This window comes from Ochotona princeps, chromosome 8 (assembly GCF_030435755.1).
Source record: "Ochotona princeps isolate mOchPri1 chromosome 8, mOchPri1.hap1, whole genome shotgun sequence".
Lineage (NCBI taxonomy): Eukaryota > Metazoa > Chordata > Mammalia > Lagomorpha > Ochotonidae > Ochotona > Ochotona princeps.
This window is the reverse complement of record NC_080839.1, coordinates 48,558,448-48,583,940: the sequence shown is the minus strand read 5'-3', so window position 1 is coordinate 48,583,940 and position 25,493 is coordinate 48,558,448. Positions and strand designations below refer to the sequence as shown.

Genomic DNA, 25,493 nt, shown 5'->3' with positions numbered 1-25,493 from the left:
GAAAAGGTTAGATTTTAATCATAGTGAAGGAAAGTGTCAACAGCAAAGCTTTAATGGAGTATATTCCCATGCCTATGTTCTGCACTTTTTATTTTTTAAAACCCTTTTAAAATTGAATTCTCAAACACTATCTAATGTTGATGGTTTCTGAAGTCTCCATCGCCAGATAACAAGCCTCCTGCCTTTATGATGACAAATGGATAATTTCCCACCCATTCTACTTACCTCCTCATCACTAAGACTGTTAAAACTCAGTTATATAAAGAATTATTTTCAACAGCCACCTTCAATTACAAATGTTTGATATTATCACAGGCTTCCAATGCTAATCTCCTTTCACACTGAAATACCCACGCAAGGCCCTTTGAGGCACACAGCATGGCTATTTTCTTTGCTCTACCTTATTCAGCAAAGAAGCTCAAGTATGTTGGAATTCTCTCTCCTCTCCCATCTTTACGGCCAAATCCATCTCTTATGCAAAGCAGCATGCAGACTGGCAGAGTTTTGTCAAGAGAAGAATTTTGACAAAGGGATTTTCATGGTTAAAACACTATTTTCTCAAGTGTGCTTCCAAACCTGAAGGCTATTTAAAACAAGAGAGAACAAGAACTTCCTATCATTGACATTCACATCTCCATGTTTTCTGCCTATAGATCGTACTTCCTAAGGTTCCATACTTGTATGACTCAATATGCCTGATTTCAGATCCCTGATGCTAATCATAATACTGGACTCAGATACTTTCGATTCAGGTTGGTTTGGGAACACTCCTCACTTACTCAATGAAAAGAAAACCCTTAACCCATTAAGGATAATCTTACCCACATACTAATTTACATATATCTTTTGAAAACATAAGTCTAAATTTCAAATAATAACAGTTTTCCAGTAAAATAAATGCCTGAGAAAGCAGCAGAAGATGGCCTAAGTGCTTGAACCACTATACTCACATAGGAGATGGCCTGGAAGAAGGTCCTGGCTCTTGGTTTCAGTGTGGCCCTACCCCAGGCACTAATCCCATTTAAGGAGGAAACCAGGATGGAATATCTCTCTTTGTCTCTTCTGTGTGTCTAATTCTACCTTTCAAATAAATAAAACAAATCTTTGAAAAAGAAACATGGCACTAATCTATATGTAGTGTATAGGGGCTGGTATTTCATTGCCCATCTATCAGCATTAAAAATTACTCACACATTTTAAAAATTAACTCAGATATTAATAAACCATAGTGTCTTCCTTTTAGTTTATTATTAGATGCTTTAAATTACCAGTTCTGTTTTTACATTCTCTGTATTTATTGATCTCTATTCCTATTTTTGTGTCACACTGCTTTACAATGTTTAATTCAAAGTTAAAATTCAATTTCTATTTTAGTGAGAATTTTCATGATACTATGTTGTGATACCAAATCAAGCCTATAAGACAACTAGTGCAGGAAAAAGTGATAAATCCCTCAGAATACATTAAAGTTATTCAGAGCAGTAAACTCTGAGCAAGTCACACTAAATCAGAGTGTTAATTTGTAAGAAATATCCTGCTGACTTTAAGTAAAAGTTAATTCTCAACTCAGCCACTCAATATAGGTGTTCAAAAATAACTTACTCAATTTTATTTAGTTTACATTTAATTTATTATATATATGCAAGAATAACTAGCAGTTAAAATTTATGTCTAAATAATTCAAAAAGTTCTGTGTGATAAGAAAATGTCATAATTTTGCAGAGTTTTTTCAAACACTTCGAAATGTCATGTCTTAAACTTGTTAACATTTTAGATGCAGTGAAATACAATAATACTTTCTGTCATTATAACTGGCAGCTGCCTCAGAGCCCCAGCACAGACCTCTCACTTCCTTCATCACTGGGAAACCTCAGCTAAGGACAAAGTTCCACGTGAACATGCTGAAGAACATCTTTATGATTTGGATGTTTGGAAAAGATCAGAAAATGGAACAGTGACCTGAAATGCTTCGATACAAAGGTTATAGGGATACTGGAATAACCAAATTACTTCAAACACAACTATTTTATTTAACTTATCAGTATGAATTCCTAAAAATGAATAAAGACGGAAGGGAACAAAGAGGGAAGAATGAAGGGGAAAGGTGGAGGATGGAAAGGGAAAGAAAAGAGATAGAAATTGCTCCAATTTTGTCTCACAGAATTTCTAGCAAATCCTTAGAAAGCCTGGAAAATTGATAATACAAAAAGCTGTAAAAAATTTGAAGCTATCCTGGGGACAACAGAAAGTTGTAATTTTTTAATCAAGTCATATTCATAGCTCTAAAAAGGCTCAACTAGACAGATATTACTTTAGAACACTGAAAAAGGAAACAAAATGTTTGGCCTCCTCAAATACAGATAAGTAAATATATCAATTATTCCCAGGAAGAAAAATGAAACCACTTTACAGCCCTAGCTGTACATTCCCAGCCAAGAGGTCCTCAACTGTGTAATACATGTTCTCCTTAACCCTCAACTACAACTCACTTGACACCCTGCACCTTTGAAACTTTGACCTCCACTAATCCAGGGACAGAAAGGCCTTTACCAAAATACAAACAAGAAACAAAATGTTCCTGTGACCTATTACGCCTGCCAGGGTCCAACTAAGGAGTCTGCAAGGGAAGGGTATCTTTGAGTACTATTTTCATTGTGCCAGATTGACTAAGTGATTCAAGCTCTTTCTATTCCGTTAAATTCACTCAATACATTTATGTTAGTACTTTAGAAAGTTACTGGAAAATAAAAACATAAGGTCATTTTATTTAAGTATAAAAATTTTGAAATCCATAACATGCATTTTTAAGACCTCTCATATGGATGAATTTCAAACTTATTACATCAAAATAAAATGAAGTTCATGACCAAAAGAGTGAACCCTTCATGTACCAGCTTTTATAGGGCTTGAGAGAGGAATGGCTTGTAACAATGCAACATCACCCCCCACCCAGGTTCTAAGTAATGATGGATACACATTCTCTGATGCATGGGTGGGCAAAAACTATTACACAGATGGGGGGAGGTGTAGCTTCCAGACTTGTAACCCTGAACTAGCTGCCTGTCTAGACCACATCAAAGAGAGATCAACCAACAGAGTAACACAGATGTATGATAACCTCCATAGACTAAAAAGTCACTTAATAAAGGCCAATTTTTTTTTAAATGTTATAATCACTCTACAACTAGGATTAGAAAGTAACTTATGGGACTCTTGCGGTGCTACAGCATATTAAGCCTCTGCCTGTGGTGTTGGCATCCCGTATGGTGTCAGTTCAAATCCCAGCTGCTCTATTTCTGATTCAGCTCCCGGCTAATGTGTCTGGGAAAACAAAAGATGGCCAAAGTGTTTATGACCATGCACCCACCTGGGAGACCTGGGAGAAGCTCCTGGCTCCAGCTTGGCACAGCATCAGCCTATGCAACCATTTTGGGGTGTGCCAGCACACAGCCTTGCCCACACCAGGCCATTGTGGGAGTTTTGTGGAGTCATTGTCAAATGGAAGATCAGTATCTCTCTCCCTCTTCCTTTCAAATACATCAATAAATTAATGTTGGGCTTGGGAAAGAAGCAACAACTGCCCCAATTCTTTGCATATTGCAAATAAATACCTACTTTCTTCTATCAACCTGACACGAGTGATTACCTTTCCATACATCAGGTGAAAAGATTCAGGTTTGGAGTTATTCAGCAACGTTTCCAACAAGCAGAGGGAGTTGTTCTACAACAGAAGCGGCTAGATTCCTTCAAGTAGTTGACTGAGGACAAGGTATAGTTGCTTGATATACCTGCTGGGTGTAAGAAACTAAGCTAACTAAGTTTTTACTTAGTTTGAAAGTTGCAGAAATGTCTTTGGTGAGCAGCAGTATTGTCCATGATGATGTGAGGACATGATCTCCTGTGCTAGTCTGGGCAGTTTAGAGAACCCTACCTTTAAGATTGCTACATAACTTCTCAAACTGGTTTTAAAACTTGGTTTGAGTGATCCACTTCATGGAAATTATCTCCTTCCTTGCCTTCATAGTTGGCGTTTTCACAGGTCTCAGCTACTCTCTCACAGGTTTGGATCAGTACCTTATTGGTTCGATGCACTGGCTCTTTGGACCATAGGAAGGAAAACTTTCCCCAGAGGCAGAACTGAGCTGGACTTGCAGAGGTGCTCCTAATCAACCGTTATGTAAGGCTGGAATCCAGGCTAAGAGTACTCGGGCATTTTTTGTCAAGTGTCTCCTAAAGTCTGTGTTGTACATGTTGTGAAGTGTGAACTGCTATATGTTTATTGTTATCTATTATATCCACATGATAAAGTATTAGTAATTCTATTTTTGATGGGCCTATGGTTAAGTGAAATCTCCCATTGATTAACCTTAAATAACTCTGAAAGTCTTTTTTGTATATGAAAGATACGGGATAGGGCTTGGCAGCGTGGCCTAGTGGCTAAGGTGCTTGCCTTGATCCCATATGGCCGCTGGTTCTAATCCCGGCAGCTCCACTTCCTCTCTATCTCTCCTCCTCTCAGTATATCTGACTTTGTAATAAAAATAAAAATAAATCTTTAAAAAAAAAAAAAAAAGATACGGGATAAACAATCCAGAGAATCAACAGAACAAACAGGCAGTTTCATTGAAGTATATGACAGAATAAAAAATTCAAAATTACAAACTTTGCATCCAAGAAAAGTCATCAACAAAATATGACTTGTAAAATAACAAAAACAAAAACAACAAAAAACACATGTAGGAGGCCCAGATGAAGCGAAGACTGGGCCAAGCAAATGCCAGGAGCCAGAAGCTTCTTCTAGCATTCCCACATGGGTGGCTGGAATCCAACCACCCTCTGTAATTCTGGCTTTAAAATAAATATGCAAATCAATAAATAAATATTTAAAACACATATTAAAACAAACAAACAAACAAACAAAAAAGAGTAAGTCTGACAGCCAACACAGCAGATAAACATGGCTGAACCTGAAACATCCGGGTGAGAAAAAGAAGTAGCACAGGCACTGAATCTGAGCCTGAGAGTCTGGAGAGAACAAATTAAAAATACACACACGGAACCATCACAAGTGCAAAATACGAAGCCCCAGAAGCAGATGAAGAAATGATCAAGGAAATGAAAAATAATGAAAAAACTAAAGGTACTAAGGAACCATCTGGTAGTCTAAGAGCAAGGAACTGGTGATAGGATAAATAGAAAAATTACATAAAATAACAAGAAAAATCATCCTCAAGCAGGTGGAAGAATATCTGGCAGTAAAAAGGAAAAAAACATGACTAGGGGCCCGGTGCAATAGCATAGTGGTTAAAGTCCTTGTCTTTCACGCACTGGGATGCCATATGTTCGCCCGTTCTAATCCCGGCGGCTCTGCTTCACATCCAGCTCCTTGTTTGTAGCCTGGGAGGGCAGTCCAGGACGGCCCAGAGCCTTGGGACCCTGCACCCACGTGGGAGACCTGGAGGAAGTTCCTGGCTCCTGGCTTCAGATCGGCACAGCACTGGCCGTTGCAGTCACCTGGGGAGTGAATTATCAGACGGAAGCTTTTTCTCTCTATCAGCCTTTACAATAAAAATAAAATAAATCTTTAAAAAAAAAAAGACTAGGTAAGCTAGAACTTACAAGAGGCTGAGATCTGCAAATAATTGTCAATGAAGATGGTTTTAAGAGATCTGGACTCCACAGTGCTTAGCACGGATTAAAATCAATGAATGATGAATAAAATTTATAGGGGCCAGTGTAATGGCTCATCTAGCTAAACCACCTCCAAGTGCCAGCATACCATATGAGCACCAGCTTGGGTCCTAGCTGCTTCACTTTCCATCCACTCCCCTGCTTATGGCCTGAGAAACCACTGGTGGATGGTCCAAAAAGCCTTGGAATCCTGCACCTGCATGGGAGACCCAGAAGAAACTCGTGGCTCCTAGTTTCAGATCAGCTCAGTTTAGCCAACAGACAGAATATCTTTCTCTGTCTTTCCTTCTCCTGTAAATCTGAGTCTCCAATAGTTTTTACAAAACCTAAAAAAAAAAAAAAAATGTATAGTCAAAGAGAAGAGAATCATCCAATATAAACAGATTATGGAACATGGTAGTGAAAATGACAATAATTTTGTTACTATAGTAAAATCTAAGGCTTCTATCTATGAAGCAAAGCTTAAATGAAACTTTTCACTTCTTTGTAATTTCAGAAAAGGATGTTGTGCATATACTAACTTTTCAAACTTTCTCCCAAGATATTTAATTCAATAAGACAAATACATCTTCCACTAAGCCCAAACCTGTCTCTTCTCACTAAGGAAAGGTAATCAGAAAAAAAAAAAAAGATAGGGAAAAACTGATTTAAAAATAAATAAAATTAAATTAAACAAACCAATGAAGATGAGTAGAGTCAAATCAGACTAGAAAGACCTAAGATACTTCAAAAGCCTAACTGTTCCTGAGGTATCCTCAGATCGACTTTGTTAAATCCACTTCCCATAGCTCCTCGCCAAAAATCATGAATGAGAAAAATGTCATGACTCAGATCTGGAAATTTAAGCACTTACCCTGCCAGTCTTTCTATACCCAACAAAAATCCACTAAAAACAAAACTGCTAGTTTTCCCTCCAAAGTCTAAACCATCTAACAGTGGTGTTTCCTATTTACAATCGGAACTTAAAGGGACTTGAGAGGGAGAGGTGCCCCACAACAGGGAAGGAGATAAAGCAAACAGGTACGAGCAGCGACCTAACATCAGTGAATTGTAACTCAAAATAAGCTTGGGACCTTATGGGAAGCCACTAAATCTTAGAAAATAGAGCAGCTGTGTGAATAAAAAAGGACATCCCAAGGTCTTTTCTCATTTCCAAAATCATTATAGAGACTTCTTTGTATCTATAGCCCATGAAATTTGGCAACACCAATGATTTAATTCTGGGCCAGAATACTATGAAGAGTATAATTTATAGAAACAGAACATGATAACTTCAATGATGTCAGAGGCATGGTTTAAAAAATGCAATTATCTGAATTCCAATCTGGAGTTTAGAGGGCCATTTAGTAAAAATCTTATGGTCCTTTTAGTATAATATTCATGAAATTATGTTTAAAAGGAAAATGAAAAAGCTTTGAGGAATAGGAATTTTAAGTAAATGAGGCAACTGAGAAAACATAAAAACTCAGTAAGTTATATCCCCTAACTGCTAAACTGGTGAATTACCTACAAGTTCAAGTTGCTTATCACTAAGTAGCTAATAAGTACCATTTTCTATCCTTGGTTGTGTGACCCTTGCCAATCAAGCTGTAGATGAACTTGTAGTTGAAATGTCTAAAGCACAACATATGGATGGTACATGTGTTATAATTATTCTCAACACTAGATTAGGTAAAACACATATAGCCTTCAAATTAACAAAAAAGTCCCAAATCAGTGTAAACACTCCACAATTGTCCCATTCCGGAAAATTAAAATGCTTACAAAATAAGATATGGATAACTCTCTCTCTCTCTTTTTAATTTATGCATTATTGAGGGAGAAGGAGTCAGACAAAGTGACAGAGAAAGGGAGGATTCTGCCATCCACTGGTTTATTCCCCACAAACTCATAAAATGGCTGGATCTGGGCTAGGTAAAAGCCAGAAACCAGTTTCATCTGGATCTCCCAGATGGATGACAGGAGACTAAGCACTTGGGCCACCCTCTAGTGCTTTTCCCAGGTCATTAGCAGGGAGTTGGTTAAAAAGTGGAGAAGCTAAGACACAAACAGGTGCCATAAATGATGCAGTGGCCTTATTCACTATACCACAGAGCCGGCAGCATGACCTTCCAAGCAGTATAATCCTTCACTCCCAATTCTCTATGATCACGGTGGGTCATAACAGATTATTAACGGTGCATGCTCTCTCTATATAAAGATGTGCTTAACTGTGAAGTTGGAAGGACATGGATTAAAGACATGGATTTTCTCATGTGGCATGAGAAAAAGGTACATATGTTCCAGCTTTCATTCTAGTATTTCCTAATATCACTTTCAAGCCCAGAAGTCACTCTTCCAAATGTGAGAGTAAGCTATATACAGCAATAATTTTCACATTCTGTCTCAGGAAACGGGTAATCTTCCCTAATCACAAGTATATATGCCAAATAAACTGTATATACTGCACAACACTTACACATACTAAAACACCCCCCTCATAAAACACCAAAAGAAACATATGTAGCATATTCTTACTGCTATGTAGAATGTCTCAACTACCCGCTTTCTTTAACAAGGCCACTACTAAACTCTATATCCACTTTACAGACCAAAATGTTTGGCTTGATACATTTGGACATCCAGATCTGAGCTGAAATTTATTCTCCCAATATTTAGGAATAAAAAATAAGAGAAGCCAGAAATGAAATACAAAATTACCGACTATCAACAGAATATGCTGTTTTTCAACTATTTTACTGCCGTTCAAACACATTAACAAAAGTTTTTGTTACAATATCTCTTGAAAGATCTGTACAAGTCAAGGTTATGTTTATAAACTGAAAGTATCAATTTGAAGACAAACACACTTTATTTTTTTACTGTTTAAGAATGTTCAATGGTACAGATGATGAGAATAAATCCAAAGATAATCCTGGTGATTAGCTAAACGGTAAAATACTTTTAAACAGTTTTCAAGTAGTAGAAACAACCAACCACTGTTTATGGGGGAGAAAAAGGACATGTGAATTCCAAAACTCAGCTACACGAAGTTCTACCCCCATCTCTTCAGCCCAGAAGAGACAACAGCCTCTGAACATGTGCTCCCAGGAAAGCAAATGTTCTTCAGCACCCAGAGCAGGAGTTCTTGAGACTCGTTTCCTTTGTTCTTTCTTCAGAGTGTTGCCTACATTACTACATCTAGCAGCTTTTGCTCATTTGGCTCCAGTTCTGAGTAAACAGGCTGTGAAGTTAAACTAGTCATGCAATCTCTAAGTTAGACACCGGCTCTACCTTTCTTTCTTCCACAGAGACTAATGCTTTCCTTTGGCCACCCCCTTCAGTGCTGTGACAATCCAAAGGAGCACCTTCTTCCCATTATATGCACAGCACTGGATTCAACATTGCCCAGCTCAAAGGAAAAGAGTACCAAACAAAGCTAGAAGATGCATAGATGCAAAACAGTGAAGCTCTAAGTCTCATCTAGTCTTTTTGGCTAGCTACTGCCACCCCATCACCACCACCCCCGTCATCCCCATAGCCACCACATCAATGTGACTCCTCCCAGCAACCTCACCTTGAAACAACTGCTTTAGATTTCTTTTAGCATAGCAAGCAAAAGCTTGTAAAAGGATGCAAAACAGCTGAAACATTTGACAGACAGTGTTAAATACCAGGGAATTCCTATCAACCGTTTTACTTTAAAAGCTGCTTTGATGTTGGCTATCTTTCATGTACCTCTTTCATGGCACATTAATAAAGAAAGCGGGGCTGAAGTAAATCAAGACCCAAGGTCATGTCTAGAATTACAGCACTGTAGGTACCTGATGAAATACGGATTAATGCTGCATGGGTAGTGAATAAATAAAAGCACCTCTACCCACCAATCAAGCAGGTTTTACAAGTGCTTGTGAACTTTATTCTGCAGGGAGACCTGAGACATCTTTAATCCTCTATACCCCTAAAACCTAATTATCATAATGTGAACGCAAATGTTAGGGTTCCTTCAAAATGCAAGTGCTATGAAGTGGAAAAGTAGTGCAAATTAAGCTGGTGAAACCTTAGAAATGTATTAATGTGCGGAGCTTAAAAGTGCTATTTCAATAAGAACAGCAAAATACAAAGATTTAGCCTTACAAAATACATTAAAATCAAAAGGCTGTCCCCCTGCAAAACAAAACAAAACCAAAAACATATAAAACACAAATGGGTTAGATTCAAGGAATGTTATTTTCAAATATCGATTTCTAACTCCCAAATCTCCAAGGCCTAAACACCCACGTGAAAAAAATATCAACGAAGGATTCTAGTAACTTTCAATTCTTCTAATGCAACTGAAATGACAGGAAAAACGACAGTTATTCTGCACAACTCAAACAGCACTAGTAAGAAAAAACTTCAAATGCTCAATAATTAACTTAAGTGCATTTAAAAAAAAAGTAATGGCCAGGGGCCAGCACAGTACCATAGCAGCAATTGCAGTACTGGCATCCCATACAGGTGCTGGTTCATGTCCCAGCAATTTCAATTCTGATCCAGCTCCCTGCTTACGACTTGGGAAGACAGCAAGGACGTCTCAAGCCCTTGCACCCCTGCACACACAAGGAAAACTCAGAAACAAACTCCTGGCTCCAGATTAGGGAAGCTCTAACCATTGCAGCAAGGTGGGGAGTGATCCAGCAGCTGAAAGATCTCTCTGTCTCTCCTTCTCTCTCTAATAAAACCTGCCTTTTAAATAAAAATAAATAAATCTTTTAACAACAAAAAAGGTATTGGCTAAAGATTAGGGTAAACAGCAAGCTGTTTAACACCAAAGAGATGAACAAAGTATGAATGAGAATAGACCAAAAATTTACAATATCAAACTAAAAATTGTTCATTTGGTAATCACTAATGATGCAGTCTTACTCTTACACATATAATTTACTTTAGGAACTCTAAACAAAAAAGTGACTAAGATTATTTAATATCAATACATTCATCTTTTCTTTACTGAATGTCTGTGCTCACAATATAGAATTCAGCACAAATCACGACTGTTCTAGACTCCATTCATAGACAGTTATTAAAATCCCCCAAAATGAACACTACACATCAGTACAGTTCCAACTCCACCCAAAACACTACTAATGGAGAGTTCTTTATGTAAGTATTTCACTTGCTTACTTACTAGCATAACTCTTAAAAACTATTCTTTTTCTACTCCACTGATGTCCCTAAAATATTGTTTATCTAATGTATGTCCTTTAAGAACGAAAAGAACTGTGGATATATGAAATTACTGAATTCTATTCTATTTTATAAACCACAATAAAATATCAATTTGGAGGATCACCCAAGAATGTAAATCTGTACATTCACAAAATATGAATAGACAGAGAAAAAACATAAAACATTTGCTCAAAATACAGACTTACTTCTTCCATTACTAATGGTTAACAACAATACCCATAAAAGCCCCAAGTTCACCAATTGCTACATCAATGCTGAACATGCTGTTGCTTAATTTACATTTTAGGTTCTGTTATATCATACACTTATCTAAACAGAACATCTGTTTTGGTTATAATACAATGTATCTTTGGCAAGAAGTTAACAAAAACAATCAAGAGTCTGTATTGGATCTGGCAACAAAAGCAGATTTGTAACCAAAAACCTTAGGAGGAGAAATGACCATCACTGGGCTCTAGGCCAGTTCCAATCTAAGTCAATAAACAAAGATCTATAAGAAGGGCTACAGCTAAGAGTGGATTGAAGTAACTCCTGCAGATATTTAAATTGGACTTAGGGACACAAAAACACACGGGCTACAAAACTTGCAAAACATATTTTATTTTGATCAAAAACTGTCAAACTGGATTCAAATCCAGAAACTATTTTAAAACCAATTTCTCTCACACTCCAATTATTCATTCCTTATGCCTCCATTTGCAACAGACTTCATTGAAAAATCTATTTAAATATGCAGTCTTAAAAACATTCCAAACTTTCAAACAGCACACACAAATTACACAGGTTATAAATCAGTTTTACATTAAAATTTACTTAATATCGGTAACATCCCAGAAAGGAAATCTTAGAGAATTCACTATTTACTAAAACAGAGGAATATCGACAGTTGACAGGCAACAAAATTTTAAGACATCACAGGACATCTTCTGTTTCTATAGACAATAGTGAGAAATCTAAAGACCATATCACTTTAATCTGTTTTAAGTATAAAAATCAAGCTACTATTCAGAAAACAAGTTAGGCTCTCCCACAGGCTAATTCATATATTTTATCCTCACTAGAAAATTCTAAGTGGAAGAAAAGAATACTCAAATATAAAAAACAGGTTTTTATACACACAAGAAATAAAAAATCACAACTTACTCTCTATATAAAACATTATTCATGTCGTGAAAAGGAGCTTTACAAAGTTACACATAGCTAGCCTAAGTTACAAGGCTAAACTAACTGATTTGCTGGAATGTAAATTCCTTCAAACCAAAGGAAAAGAAAACAGCCCATATAAATCAGGATTGGGAAGGTGATATAAAAAATAACCTTAGAAATCATCTCAAACTTTTTAACAAAGATTCCCTTTAACAACTGAAGTTATTCTACATATTTATGACAGTTCATGTTGTTAGATTAAGTCAAGATTCAAGTCTTTGAACTTTCCTGGGGCTAGTATCGTGGCCAAAGTTACACACCATTTGTGATGTTGGAATTCCATAAGAGCACTGGTTTGAACCCTTGCCACACCACTTTCCACCCAGCTTCCTGCTCAGGCTTTTGGAAAGAGAGCAGAACACATCCCAAGTACATGGGCCCGTGTCAGTCACGTAGGAAACCCATATGACTTCCTGGCTCCTGTCTTGACCCTAGCCCAGTCCCGACTGTTGCAGCCATGTAGGGAGTACAAAAGCAGATGGAGGATATTCCTGTTATTCCTCCTCTCTTCATATCTTTCAAATAAAAATAAATAAATTAAAAAAAATTTAAGAAGACCCCCACCTGACACCTTATACAAAAAGCAATTTTAAATGGATCAAGGACCTGAACCTGCATCTACAAACCATCAAATTATTAGAGGAAACCATTGAGAAGCACTTCCAAGATACAGGAAATGGGAAAGACTTCTTAGAAAAGTCAACAAAAGCACAGACAGTCAAAGACAAGATAAACAAATGGGGATACATCAAGCTGAGAAGCTTCTGTACAGCAAAGGAGATGATCAACAAAATGAAGAAGCAGCCAATGGAATGGGAGAAAAATCCTTGTGCACTATATAATCAATAGGGGACTAATATCCAGGATTTACAAAGAGTTGCAGAAGCTCAGTCATAGGGGTGGAGGGGGGAACCTGAAAGAAGTGGCCAAAGGAAATGAACATTTTTCAAAAGAACAACTTCAAATGGCTAATAGACATATGAAAAAATGCACAGGCTCCCTAGCCATCAGGGAAATACAAATGAAAATGACACTGAGGTTCCACTTAACTCTGGTGAGATTGGCCTACATTCAGAACTCTATTACCAACACTTGCTGGTGTGGATGTGGGGAGAAAGGTACCCTCCTTCACTGTTGGTGGGAGTGTCAGCTAGTACAACCATTATGGAAGTCAGTATGGAGAGTGAACTGAAAATTGACCTGAAATCTGCATATGAGAAAGGGATGTACTCCTACATTTACAGCAGCACAATTTACAACAGCAAAGACATGGAAACAACCCAGATGCCCATAAAAGAGGAGCAGATAAAGAAATTGTGCTACATCTACTCGATGGAATACTACTTAGCCACTGAAAAGTATGAAATTCTACCATTTGCAACCAAATGATCCCAACCACAGACCATAATGCTCAGTGAAACAAGTCAATCTCAAAAGGACAAATATCATGTTCTGATATAAGGCAACTTTCATGCAAAATACAAGATGAATAGCCCTTTCAGTATTGTTTTTGCTACATCACTGGGAGGTTGTTATTTCTGTTTTATTTTCATTCATTCAAAATAAATTTTTTTTCTTTTGCTTATTAATTTCCCCACTGTCACACAATAGCATTGTTTGCTTCACGAAGGTCTTTGATTTTCTTTTCATTTCTTCAGCAACACATTGGTCATTCAATAGCATGTTAACTTCATGTTCCTGTAAATTTTCTATTTTTCTCTCTGTTGTTGACTTTGTTTTATGGCTTTTCATTTAAGGGGATGTATAGTAACTGTGTAGTAGAGACTATCACATACAGATGTGAAGATATAATGTCATGTGCATCTCTACTTACAAATCAAAAATGGACTCCCAGTGAAACTGTTGAATGTATCCTGACAATAGCATAATGGACTCACTGCCATGGTCCATGCCTACAATGTCAGGATACACTTAAATAGCAGAATGATGGGACTTATAACTGATTGTGAATAACTATACTACTATAATGACATGGGGGAAGCTATTACAGGGATCTGAGAGAGGGGGAGAAATCCCAGAGCCTATGAAAACTGTATATGGAATAATAAAATAAGCAATTAAATTCAAAAAGAAAGAAAAGGGATTAGGGACTAGCATTGTGATATTGCAGGTAAAGTCTTCACATATGACACTAGTGACACCATGTGACACTAGTTCATCTTCCCGCAGCTCAACTTCAGATCCAGCTCTGCTACTAGCCTGAGAAAAGCAGAAGCTAGCCCAAGAACCCAGGTGGAAGACCCAGATGAAACTCCTGGCTGCCGGATTCAACCTGGCTCAGCTCTTACCATTGCAGGCATCTGGGGAGGAAACCAGCAGATGGAAGAACTGATTCTTATCACTCCTCTTTCATCCCAACTTTTAAATAAATGAATATTTTTTAAAATAAGAAAAAAAAAGAGTAGTAAGAGATAAACAAACACTGTGCTGACAACCAGATGCATCCAATAACTCAAGTATTCCTAATAGAAAATAACCAAAATGGTTCATTTATAAGACAAGCTAATTTTCAGTGGCTATTGGTACCCTTCCAAGTCAACTTTTTATAATAATTATCCTGTCTGATCAAGATCATCCTCAACAGCTCCTTGTAAATCTATTCAATTTCCCCCTAGGGAACATCAAAAGAACACCTGCTCCTCTCTATGTTTCCACTGTTTCTTAGCAATCACAGTGGCATTAAAATTTGATTCATAAATGCATCCAGAGTTTCAGAAATTATTTCATCTGGATCAGAAAATAAAATAAACAAATCTCACATAATATCATCTTACCTTAATTACAACCTACTTTCTTTCAGTGATAAACACTTTTTAATTCACAAATCAGAAGAGGACTTGAGCAACCCCATTTTTTCACTGCCAGTAATGAGGATTATGACAAGAAAATGGGATTATCTACAAGCAATGGGATACCTTTTCTCACTCTCTTTTCTTGAAGAGTATCATTAAAAGCCTGTATGCTACTTAGCACTTGGGGAGAAGCAGGTAATGGAAGGTTCCAGACTCTCAGATTCGGTCTTCCCGTATCATGTGTGACAGATCAATGACTCCCCTTTTAGACACTGCCTTAGTTTCCTGCACTTCTCCCAGCTTTGTATATGTCCTTAGGACATCCCCACTCAGCAGGGAGTCTGTCGTCAGTACACACAAACTGATTTACTTTTAACTGCCCATCTTTTTCTGGTGGCAAAGTCCCTACAAGTCAAAGTGCTCTGTTCAGAGCACAATGAAACATTTGTGTTTTAAACAACATGGTTCAATATGCACGTGTTAAATCAGATAAGCGTGACATCAAAAATAATGAAAATATAAAACAGAAATTATAAGAAACTTGGTTAACATATTTTACACTATTCTAAAAAATGAAAACTGCCTAAGCAATTTTATTACATATTTTATTAGATACAACACTTACACTGCAAACCATTAACCTGAACATTTAGGTTTTTTTTTCTACTGCAATTATTTTAAACCCTATTTTCTATAGAATCAAATATGGCTTTTTGAATTGGCTTCGGCCTTTTACATCCAATAAGACTATAAGAGAACTTTGATTTATGTTAATAACTTAAGTGTTCAGAAAACTTTCTTTGACATGAGGAATTTTAATTGAGAAAATTCTAACCATTAATTTAACCTTTTCCAGAGAATTTGGAAAAGATCAAGGATCATGATTTTACTGATACAACACATTAGCTCTGCTCACACACCCAAATGCGCTTTGAGAACTGCTGCCCTATTTTCTTTCCGTAAGAATATCTTTTACAATTTTACTGAGGTACTCTGCGTTATATTTCTGACAGCTTCCTCAAGTCTCATAAGAGACTCTCATAGACAAATTTTCTCTCTGAATTACAATTTTAAAAGTTAAAAAAATGGAATTTGAGAAAACAATGTTTCTCAAACTTTTCTTATCAACAAGAAATAAACTTTACATCACAACTCAGTGCACAACACATGTATGCGAAGTACGTGACAACTCTTGCCTACTATCTGAGACACACTCTAGTCTCTACTCTCTCTTTTTCTAATGTTGACTGGAATCTACTAAACTGATTTCACCTTTGACCAATGGGTTAAGATCTACAATTTTAAAAATATGAAAATCCCAGCTCTAGAGACCTCACACAATAAAGAAACGAGCACAATGAGGACACGGATTGGGGATGTGTGCATTGATAAGCCAGGACATTAGTTCATCGCACGTGATATCCTTCTGGGTGATTTTCTTCAAATGTATCTCACATAATACATAACACACAAAAAGAAATACTATCATGAAATATAAGAACACTTACAACACCTGTATCTGTGTAAACATCGTTAACACTGTCACTACTGACTTTGCTTTTAATTCTCAACATAGAAGTTTTTACTAACGTCAGAGATGAATTGATAGAGAGCATAAAAAGTCATGTAGCACTGTGGCAGGGCAGCCATCATCTCACAGGATGAGGCACCGAAACAAAGCAAGGGAGAATTCTTAAACTTTTACAAAAACATATTGCAAATGGTCGGAAAGCAGGTGAGTGGAGCACAGATTAGCTGAATTTCCACAAGGTCAGAGCAGCCCATAACAGTTCCAAGCAAAGGGTAAATAAGTAGCTCTCCTGTGGGAAGAAGGAATCAGGCAACACTCCAAGGGACAACAAAACATCAGAATCTGTCTGGGGTCAGCTCTTTGCATGCATGTACACAGGGTGTCTTCTGCTTTATGTCTCTCTTGGATTGTCTTCCAGGTATCCCTATCACTAACTGACACAGTGGTTACATACACATACATATTTATTTAGTTACTCCCCTGCCAAAATGAAAACACTTAGAGAACAATGAATTTGCCCGTCACGGCTCTTAATCCCAGGGCGAAGTATAATGCCTGACACACAGTTTGAGTGCTCAGTGATACTGCTGATTACATGAAAACACAGGGAATGGGATGGTTGTGTTACAGATAAAGCCCAGAAGGCTTGTCTAGGCAACATTAACAATCATCAACCTTTGGTATGCATCAGAGAAGATGGACAGGACGGAGTTAAAAGTGGAGAGAAAATTTCTTTTGGAAGATGGTTGGAATGTGGTGATATCTCTCCCACTGCCTCAACACTTGATGGGGAAGGGAATCCCATTCATTTTTGACCAAGTGAGTCAGACTTCAGTGCGACCACAGGGAGCTCCAATATGCTACCTGAATATGCGGGGCCACACATGCTTTAAAAAATGAAGGGGCTATCTCTGAAACCTCTCAAATTACTAGGCATGATAAGAAAAGGATTTTTGAGATGGGCAGATTAGAGACAGCAACAAGGACAGGAAATGTATGGCAGGCATTAGAGATTGCATCCAAGAAGACTGCATTTTCCTTGATGTTTCAAATGCTTTTTGTGAAAAAAAAAGGTACAAAAACAAAAAAAAAAAAAAAAAAAAAAAACATGCCTTTTGTGGTCCTGGCACAGTAGCCTAGTGCCTAAGGTCCTCACCTTACACGTGCCAGGATCCCAAATGGGCGCTGGTTCACATCCCAGTGGCCTCTCTTCTCATCCAGCTCCCTGCTTGTGGCCTGGGAAAGCAGCTGAGTACGGCCCAAAGCCTTGGGACCCTGCACCTATCTGGGGGGCCTGGAGGAGGCTCCTGGCTCCTGGCTTCGGATTGGCTCAACTCCAGCTGTTGGGGCTGCTTGGGGAGTGAGTGAAGATTTTCCTCTCTGCCCTCTTCTTTGTATATCTGACTTTCCAATAAAAATCTTTGTTTTATAAATCCCTTTTGTAAGCAAACCTTAAAACAGAAAAACAAAAGAGAGTAACTGCCTGCCAGAGATTAAAGGCTATATCATGAGCACATTTCTCCTGATGAGAAGAGAGAAAGAAATAATACTTAACTTGAAAGTATACATTGAGATGCTTTTGAATGCTTAGTTTCTAATTTTCTCTTATGGTCTATGTCTTTGGTATCTGAAAATATCAATTTTTAAATTTAAAGAAAATTTAAAATAGAAAACCAAGCAGTGACTTCTTTCTCCCAGTAATATGACAGATTGGCTGCATGGATTGACCTTTACTGTTAACCACTAGATATCACATATAATATCCTGATATATCTTAAATACATCTTTTTAAGTATATCAGTTTTACAAGAAACAAATATGCAAACAACAACAAAAAAAGGCCATCACTGTGGGACCCCTGATCGCTGAAAACTCAACTGTCAGTCCTGAGCATTTACTGGATCAAGGAGGATTTTATTTTTTAGCTTTTTGGACTTAGGGAGTTCACAAAACCAGAGGAAAGGAGTGTGAAATAGAGGTTCCACCCAAGATGGATATGTATCAGAGATTCTCCCAGTCTTTCCTCAGCTAGACAAAGCTGGGACACAAGGGAGTTAAACCCTCCGATAAGGATGAAACAGAAATAAAGTCAATATATGCTCTCCCCAGGACATCACAATGAAAATGGACTATCTAAAACACTGTCAAAGGCTGATGTGGGGAGAATTATTGATGAGAATGTGGAACCAGAAACTCTCTCTCTGGTGTGTAAGCCTAAATTCACACTACCTGGGTAATCAAGAAAAAGCTCAAGCCGAGAATTTAATTTAAGTGATCCCAAACTGACAGATAGGGTCTATGGGAGCCGGACAGAAGCCAATCAAATCCTCTGTGAAGCAACCCACAATCAATCCAGGCCTCAATGAATTCTCATGAAAAACAAGGAGCTTACAATAAAAACTGAACAGAAAAGAACTGCCAAAAACAGAGCAAGTAGCTACAAGAATTAGCAGAGATGTATACAGATTTTAGATCCTAATATTACCACAGCGACGGTCACATACAACAATCAACTTAGCTAACAAACCTTTAAATGATATGCAAAAAATCGAATTTGCAGAAATAAAAATATAATAAACTAAAAATCGAATGGGTGGTAAACATTCTCCAGCAATTTTAGAACTAGCAGGTAAAAGTACAAAACTTCTAGAATATAAGAAGAAAAAGTTAGTGCCTTTGGTTTGAACAGGAAACAAAAACCAAGAGCTACACACATACACACGAAAACATGGTATTTTATCTAAATTAAAAAATTTTGTTACTAAGGAAGGTTGCTTAGCTTAGTGGTTAAGATGCCAGTTTAGTAACTCATGTATCACTTTAGGGTTCAATTCCAGCCTCCAGCTCCCCATTATAGGTTCCTGCCACTTAATTTCCTGCAAGGCAGCCGTAATAGCTCAGGTAGTTACAATCCACATGGGAAACATGGATTGCTTTCCTGGCTCCCAGCTTCAGCCAGTCCAGTCAGCCCTACCATGTGGAAATCTAACCTACTGGCCACTTTTAGCAGTGGGACCTTGGGGAGTGATCTGATTGGATTAGGCTGGGGGTGCAACTGAATTTTAAATGATGGTGGCTTTATAAGGAGAGACATACCCTCACTACCTCTTATGAAATTTTGAGATGCTACTGGCAAAAACATTATCACAACAAGCCAAACAACTATGGCCACACAGTCTAAAACTAGGAATCCCAAAACGGAGCCATAAACCTCCTTCTTTCAAATGCAGTTTGTATTAGGTATTTCACAATAATATTGATACAAAAACTCATGCACAGCTTTTTATAATACAAATTTTCCATAAACATTTAAAAGATCCCTTAATATGCGTTGATTTTTTAAAAATTACACCAAAATATATTTATCTTTGAAGTCAACTTTCTGCAAACTTAAGAAATACCCTGATGAATGCAAATAGTAACAAAAAAAAAAAAAAAGGAAAAAAAATAAAATCTACAACACCTCTAGTCCCAAGCATTTCAGATAATTCTGGTCTTGAAAATACATGCCTGAATAAAAAGCTTAACTTACCATATCAGACTTCAAATTAATATATATTTATAGGGGTACACCAATAAGTAATATGCTTAATGCCAAGGAGGAAGAGATAAATAAAACATAGCATGCTTCAAGAAAATTTCAATAAAGAAGAAATTGGGGGCCCGGCGGCGTGGCCTAGCGGCTAAAGTCCTCGCCTTGAACGCCCCGGGATCCCATATGGGCGCCGGTTCTAATCCCGGCAGCTCCACTTCCCATCCAGCTCCCTGCTTGTGGCCTGGGAAAGCAGTTGAGGACGGCCCAATGCTTTGGGACACTGCACCCGCGTGGGAGACCCGGAAGAGGTTCCAGGTTCCTGGCTTCGGATCGGCGCGCACCGGCCCGTTGCGGCTCACTTGGGGAGTGAATCATCGGACGGAAGATCTTCCTCTCTGTCTCTCCTCCTCTGTGTATATCTGGCTGTAATAAAATGAATAAATCTTTAAAAAAAAAAAAAAAAAAAAAAAAAAAAAAAAAAAAAAGAAGAAATTGGATACATTACATATAAACAAAAATGCAACTGAAAGAGCCCAAGCCATTTTCATTTCAAAAAAACTCATCATTGCTCAAGAAAAGAATGCAGTTTTATAAAAGAAAAATAGAGATGGAAGATCAGAAAATAATCAAGCAGAGAAAATTATCATATATACGAACAAATATTCAGATATTTAAAAATGCATTTAAAAGACCGGAAATAGCAAATCATCCTAGCATACACTTAAAACAAATGACACTGAACACTACACAATTTTTCATGGACATTTCCAACTATAAACACGTGGCTAACTGAACATTAGGATAATTATGTTCTACAACTTAATTTCAGTTTAATTTTTTTTTCCTGCTTGTTAGTGATACTTCAGGTCTGAATTATTTTCCTCATGATATACGTAAGTACAGATGTAAAGTAGTCTAAGGCTATGGAGAGAAAATGAATGAGAAAAAAGTAAAAAAGATGTGTCACTATACATAAGCATTTATAAGTAGGATATAAATCATCATATGTTTTATCATATAGTAGTGTTAGAAAGTCATAGAAGAGGTTATGTGCTGGTGAATATGTCTGAGAAAGATTTTTCAGGATGAATGGTGGACAGGATTATGGAAATGCACACCGGATTATCTGTTCAGAAGGTGTTAAGATGATGGCCCAAGATAGCATAAGTGATTCCAACATCAATGTAACTTCAAAATGTTAGAGTACGCATGGTTTCTTAAAACAGGCACTTTAAACCAGCAAAGACAACAAAATGAAATCGAACACCTAATTTTCCTAAAACAGTATAAATTCCAATCAGCTACTTGCATCACTTAAGGATTTTGATAACACATGATAAAATATCAGCAAGGAGCACACTAAAAGAGTAATTCACTAGGACAAAATGACGTACCAATCAGAACTGCAAACATGGTGCAACTGTTGGAAATGACTTATAATTCACCACACGTATAGATCAAAAACTCCATGTAACTGAACTGGCATTGCGGCCTATTGGGTAGGTCGTGCTCTGTGATGCAGGCATTGAATACGGGCACCAGTTCTGCTTCCAATTCAGCTCCGTGTGGACAATTTGAGAAAAGCAACAGGAAACAGCCCAAGTGTTTAGGTTCCTATGACCCATGTGGGAGACCTGAATCAAACTACTGGCACTGCCATTGCAGGCACCTGGGGGAGTAAACCAGTCATGAAGACCTCTGTCTGTCTGTCTCTCCCACTCCCTATAACTATTACAGAATAAATAAATACATTTCCAAAAAAATAAATAAATCCACGTGATTATTGCAAAATTCTAAAAAGGTGTGACTTCACACTGATTTTTTTAACTTAATAAAATAGGAATGTTGTTTTAAAATACCCATATTAGTATCAATATTTTTAAAACATTCAAACAAGGAATATTCCTGTATACATTTTGTACATTCAATGGTTTATATGTTTAGTTTGGTGGAAGTAACACAGTGTGTGCACGTGTAGTTCTAATGGAGTATGTAACAGCTTTCAGTTCCATTACAATAAACTATGCCACACCACCAACATGATATGTGACCAAACATTTTCTTTCTATCAATTAGGTAGATAAAACAGTATTTTATTAAGTATTTGATTTGTATCTCTTTTACCGTAAAAAGATGAAAACTTTTTTTCATGTATTATGAAGTCAGATTTGGTTTATTTTTAACAACCTGATCATTTCCTCTGGCCATTTTTCTAAAAAGCATTTTTTTTTTTTACTATAAATTTCTAGGAACTCATTATATAATAGGAAAAATAATCTTCTACCACATTCACACATAGTTTTCTTTTTGTAGGTTTGTTTACAGCATTTTGAGCATAAGTAAAGCTGGATGGTGAGCTGAAAAAAGTATCCACCACAACTGTGTATTATATGTAAGTACTTGTGTGTGTATAATAATTATCAAGACACTGCCTTGAACTTCACAGTAATAATTTTAAATACATAGAAATGGTATTTATGCTAACCTAAATGTGTAGGTGAATACAAAACATTCATAAACATAGGCAACATGTCATCTACTAAAAGTTGGATGTTTTCTCTTAACACTGATTACCTCATACACTATCTTTTAATATTCCTAAAAAATCTAATGATTTTAAGGATGAAGAAGAGTGGAACAAACTGAATCTTTATAACTTTATAACTGATTGTTACACAATTGCCTAATAAGTAAATGTTGAAAATCAAAGAACTAAAATGTGTTTTCTAGTAATATACATTCTGTCTACTAGTATACATTGTCTCAAGTTCAAAATAGGGCTACTTTATAAGCAAACTTAGGTGAAATTCTACACATCTTCACAACTGAACATTTTAAGATACGCAAGTTGTGTTTAAAATCACTACATACATACCCAACATATTTATTTCAAATTAATGTGAATGGTTAAAAGGAAATCAAATTGCCTTAAATTGAATCAAATCTGTTAGATATTTTATGAGTTTCTCTCAAAGGACTGGGGACACATCTGCAAGTCTCAGAATGGGGAAGCTCTGCAAGGTACACTCCCCAGGCCAACTGGAATAACAAGGACAGAGAAAAAACTGACACAAACTCTCAAACGTGTACTTCCCTGAATTTTCATTCCAAGACAGCTATTGTTTGATCCTGATTTTCTCATACCTTTTGGTTACCATGAGTTTATTTTCCTCATTCATTCTGATTGCTCACAGCACATACACTACTACACTAAATATTTGGTCACTCCTTTTTGGGACACATAAAGGAATCCTAGAAGTCTTCCAATACAAGGTTTTCCTTCTGTATTGTTCTTACTAGTTGGTTATTTATCCAGTGCCAGTAGTTGACGACTCTTAGCAGATTTCTCACTAAACATCTTAACCCATCAAGTGACTTTTGAGCACTTAGCCTAAGCATCATTCATTGTAATTACCCCTCTTCTCAGGTTTAAACTCTGTTGGATTTAAATATTCTACTACAGTATGGAAGAGGCAGGCAAAGGTATTTTAGATTTAAAGGAGAATGGGGGCCTACTGAAATAACAATGGAGAATGAGAGCAATTACTAAAGATGCAGAGATGGGACTAGAAAATTGAGTTATGCTAGTCCAAAGTTATTCAGAAATAATCTGTATGCTTATATAAAATGAAAACTTATTTAAAATTAAGAGACAAGAAAGGTTAAGACCAACCAGGCCTGCTGAGATCTTGGCCACATCTTCAGATGGGCAGCACCAGCATTACCCACCCATTTCCTAACTGATTAACAGACCACCAATGAGGAACATCTTACCTGTAGGTTCCCTGCCCAACAAGGAAGGGTCTGGAAATGCTTAAAATTCCAAGACCCTTCCTCAAAGCTTTGGTGTCTCTCTCCCTCCTCCTTCCAGAGGCACCCCACCTCCTGGCTTTCTCCCCTTTCCTCTCCCTTCCCTGCTCACCTGGTCCCTTCGCAGGTGGACCTTTCTGTCTGCAATAGATTCCCGGCTTTTTATTTCTATGCTGAGCTGAGGAAAGAACCCACCAGGCATTTCTGGTAACAAAAGGAACATCAGAATTCTTCTTAAATTCTTAAGGCTTACCTTGATTCTCATTTCTGAAAGGAGACAATTAATTGGGAGAAGTAGTCTAAACTACCTACAGCTTGTAGGTGCTAGGTATACGGTCCTACTTATGAGTTAACAAGAGCCCTCACATGATGCACAAACTGAAAACGCCCAGGAAACCGAGTGAGCCTTAACATGCTACTTCAGTGTCTGGCTCTAATCACTCCTGTCTCAAATTTCTCCAAGAGACAGACACTATTTCCTGTAAAGCTCTTAGAAATAGCAAGAGGTGGTTTGGAGGACAAACAAGATATATGTTTTACAAAGAGAAGACTGAATTCATCATAAAAAGAAATTCAGAAGTTTCCATTTCTCTTCAACAAAACAAACATTCCTAGCATCCTTACCAGTAAACAACATCCAGTGGTGCAAAGTAATTTTTCATTATCAGGTCAGCAAAGTAAGCTTCTGTCTCCCGGCAGGCAGTTCCATTTCCAATCACCACTGTGCTGCAGCTTCAAGGGAGAAACAGAACAAGAAACTGAATGAGTTCAAGGCATGCTTAGAAATCAGCTGGTGAATGCACAAATACTATTAAATGATGCTCTGACTCTCTTATATATCCAAGCAATCTTTCCATTCTTTCATGAGAAAAACACCAATTTATGCAGAATAAAGCACTGCCCCTATACTTGGTATAGGAGGCAGTGCAGAAACATTTCACATCACACAATCAAGAACATCAACTTCCTTCCTATCTAGGAAGGAAATAAAATTAGACATGAGTCAGTAAACTCTAGAGCATTCTAGGCCATGATCAAAGGCATTTAAAATGGAATTATATGATATGCTATCAACTTCTAAAGCTTCTAACTACCACCAGAGCCATGCTTTAGATCACATAAGGAGGGAGGGAAGCAGAGGGTAAAAGGCACATGGAGAACCATGCAAGGAGGCGGACAGCAAGAAGACAGGCAGGCAGAAAGAGAAACTAGAATACAGGATGGAGGGAGGAAGGCAGAAAAAACACAGGAAGGAAGTCTAAACAGAAAAATGAAATGCTCACATGTGCCACTAGGACCACCTTTAATGTCAAGGTGGCAGAGGAAGGAGCAGCATTCTTCTCGAGTCTCCCTATGTAAAGCTCTCCAGCAACTTCCCCAGCGTTATTTTACATGGTTCCTTCTCTTTGACTTCCCTTAATCCCTCCCTCCAAATTACAGGCGTCATAGGTATCTCTGATTGACCGAGCCACTGTAGTACTCAAAAGATTACTTATTTTCATACTTGAAATTCAGCAAAAGCCTCTTTATTTTCGCTGCCTTTTGGAAACCTTGTCCACAATGCAAGTAAACCACATCAGTATGAAGTATCTGACCTTAAAAACAAACACAACAATTAAAACGAAAATAAGCCATTTTGCAAGAAATTTTATAATATGACACATGAATGATCTGATTAAACAAGTTACAACCGAAA

The 25,493-nt window shown here is 37.3% G+C and overlaps 1 protein-coding gene across 4 annotated transcripts in view; it reads right to left on the bottom strand.

Annotated features, from left to right (window-relative positions):
* SRBD1 (S1 RNA binding domain 1) overlaps positions 1 to 25,493 on the bottom strand; it is a 192,071-nt gene that overhangs the window by 117,012 nt on the left and 49,566 nt on the right. For all 4 annotated transcript variants that reach the window (XM_004582781.3, XM_058667994.1, XM_058667995.1 and 1 more), the window contains exons 13-14: positions 25,302 to 25,392; positions 24,422 to 24,529 (exon numbers count right to left, since the gene is read on the bottom strand). In XM_004582781.3, coding sequence (XP_004582838.2) covers positions 24,422 to 24,529; positions 25,302 to 25,392 — 199 coding nt within the window. The remainder of the gene's footprint in view (positions 1 to 24,421; positions 24,530 to 25,301; positions 25,393 to 25,493) is intronic.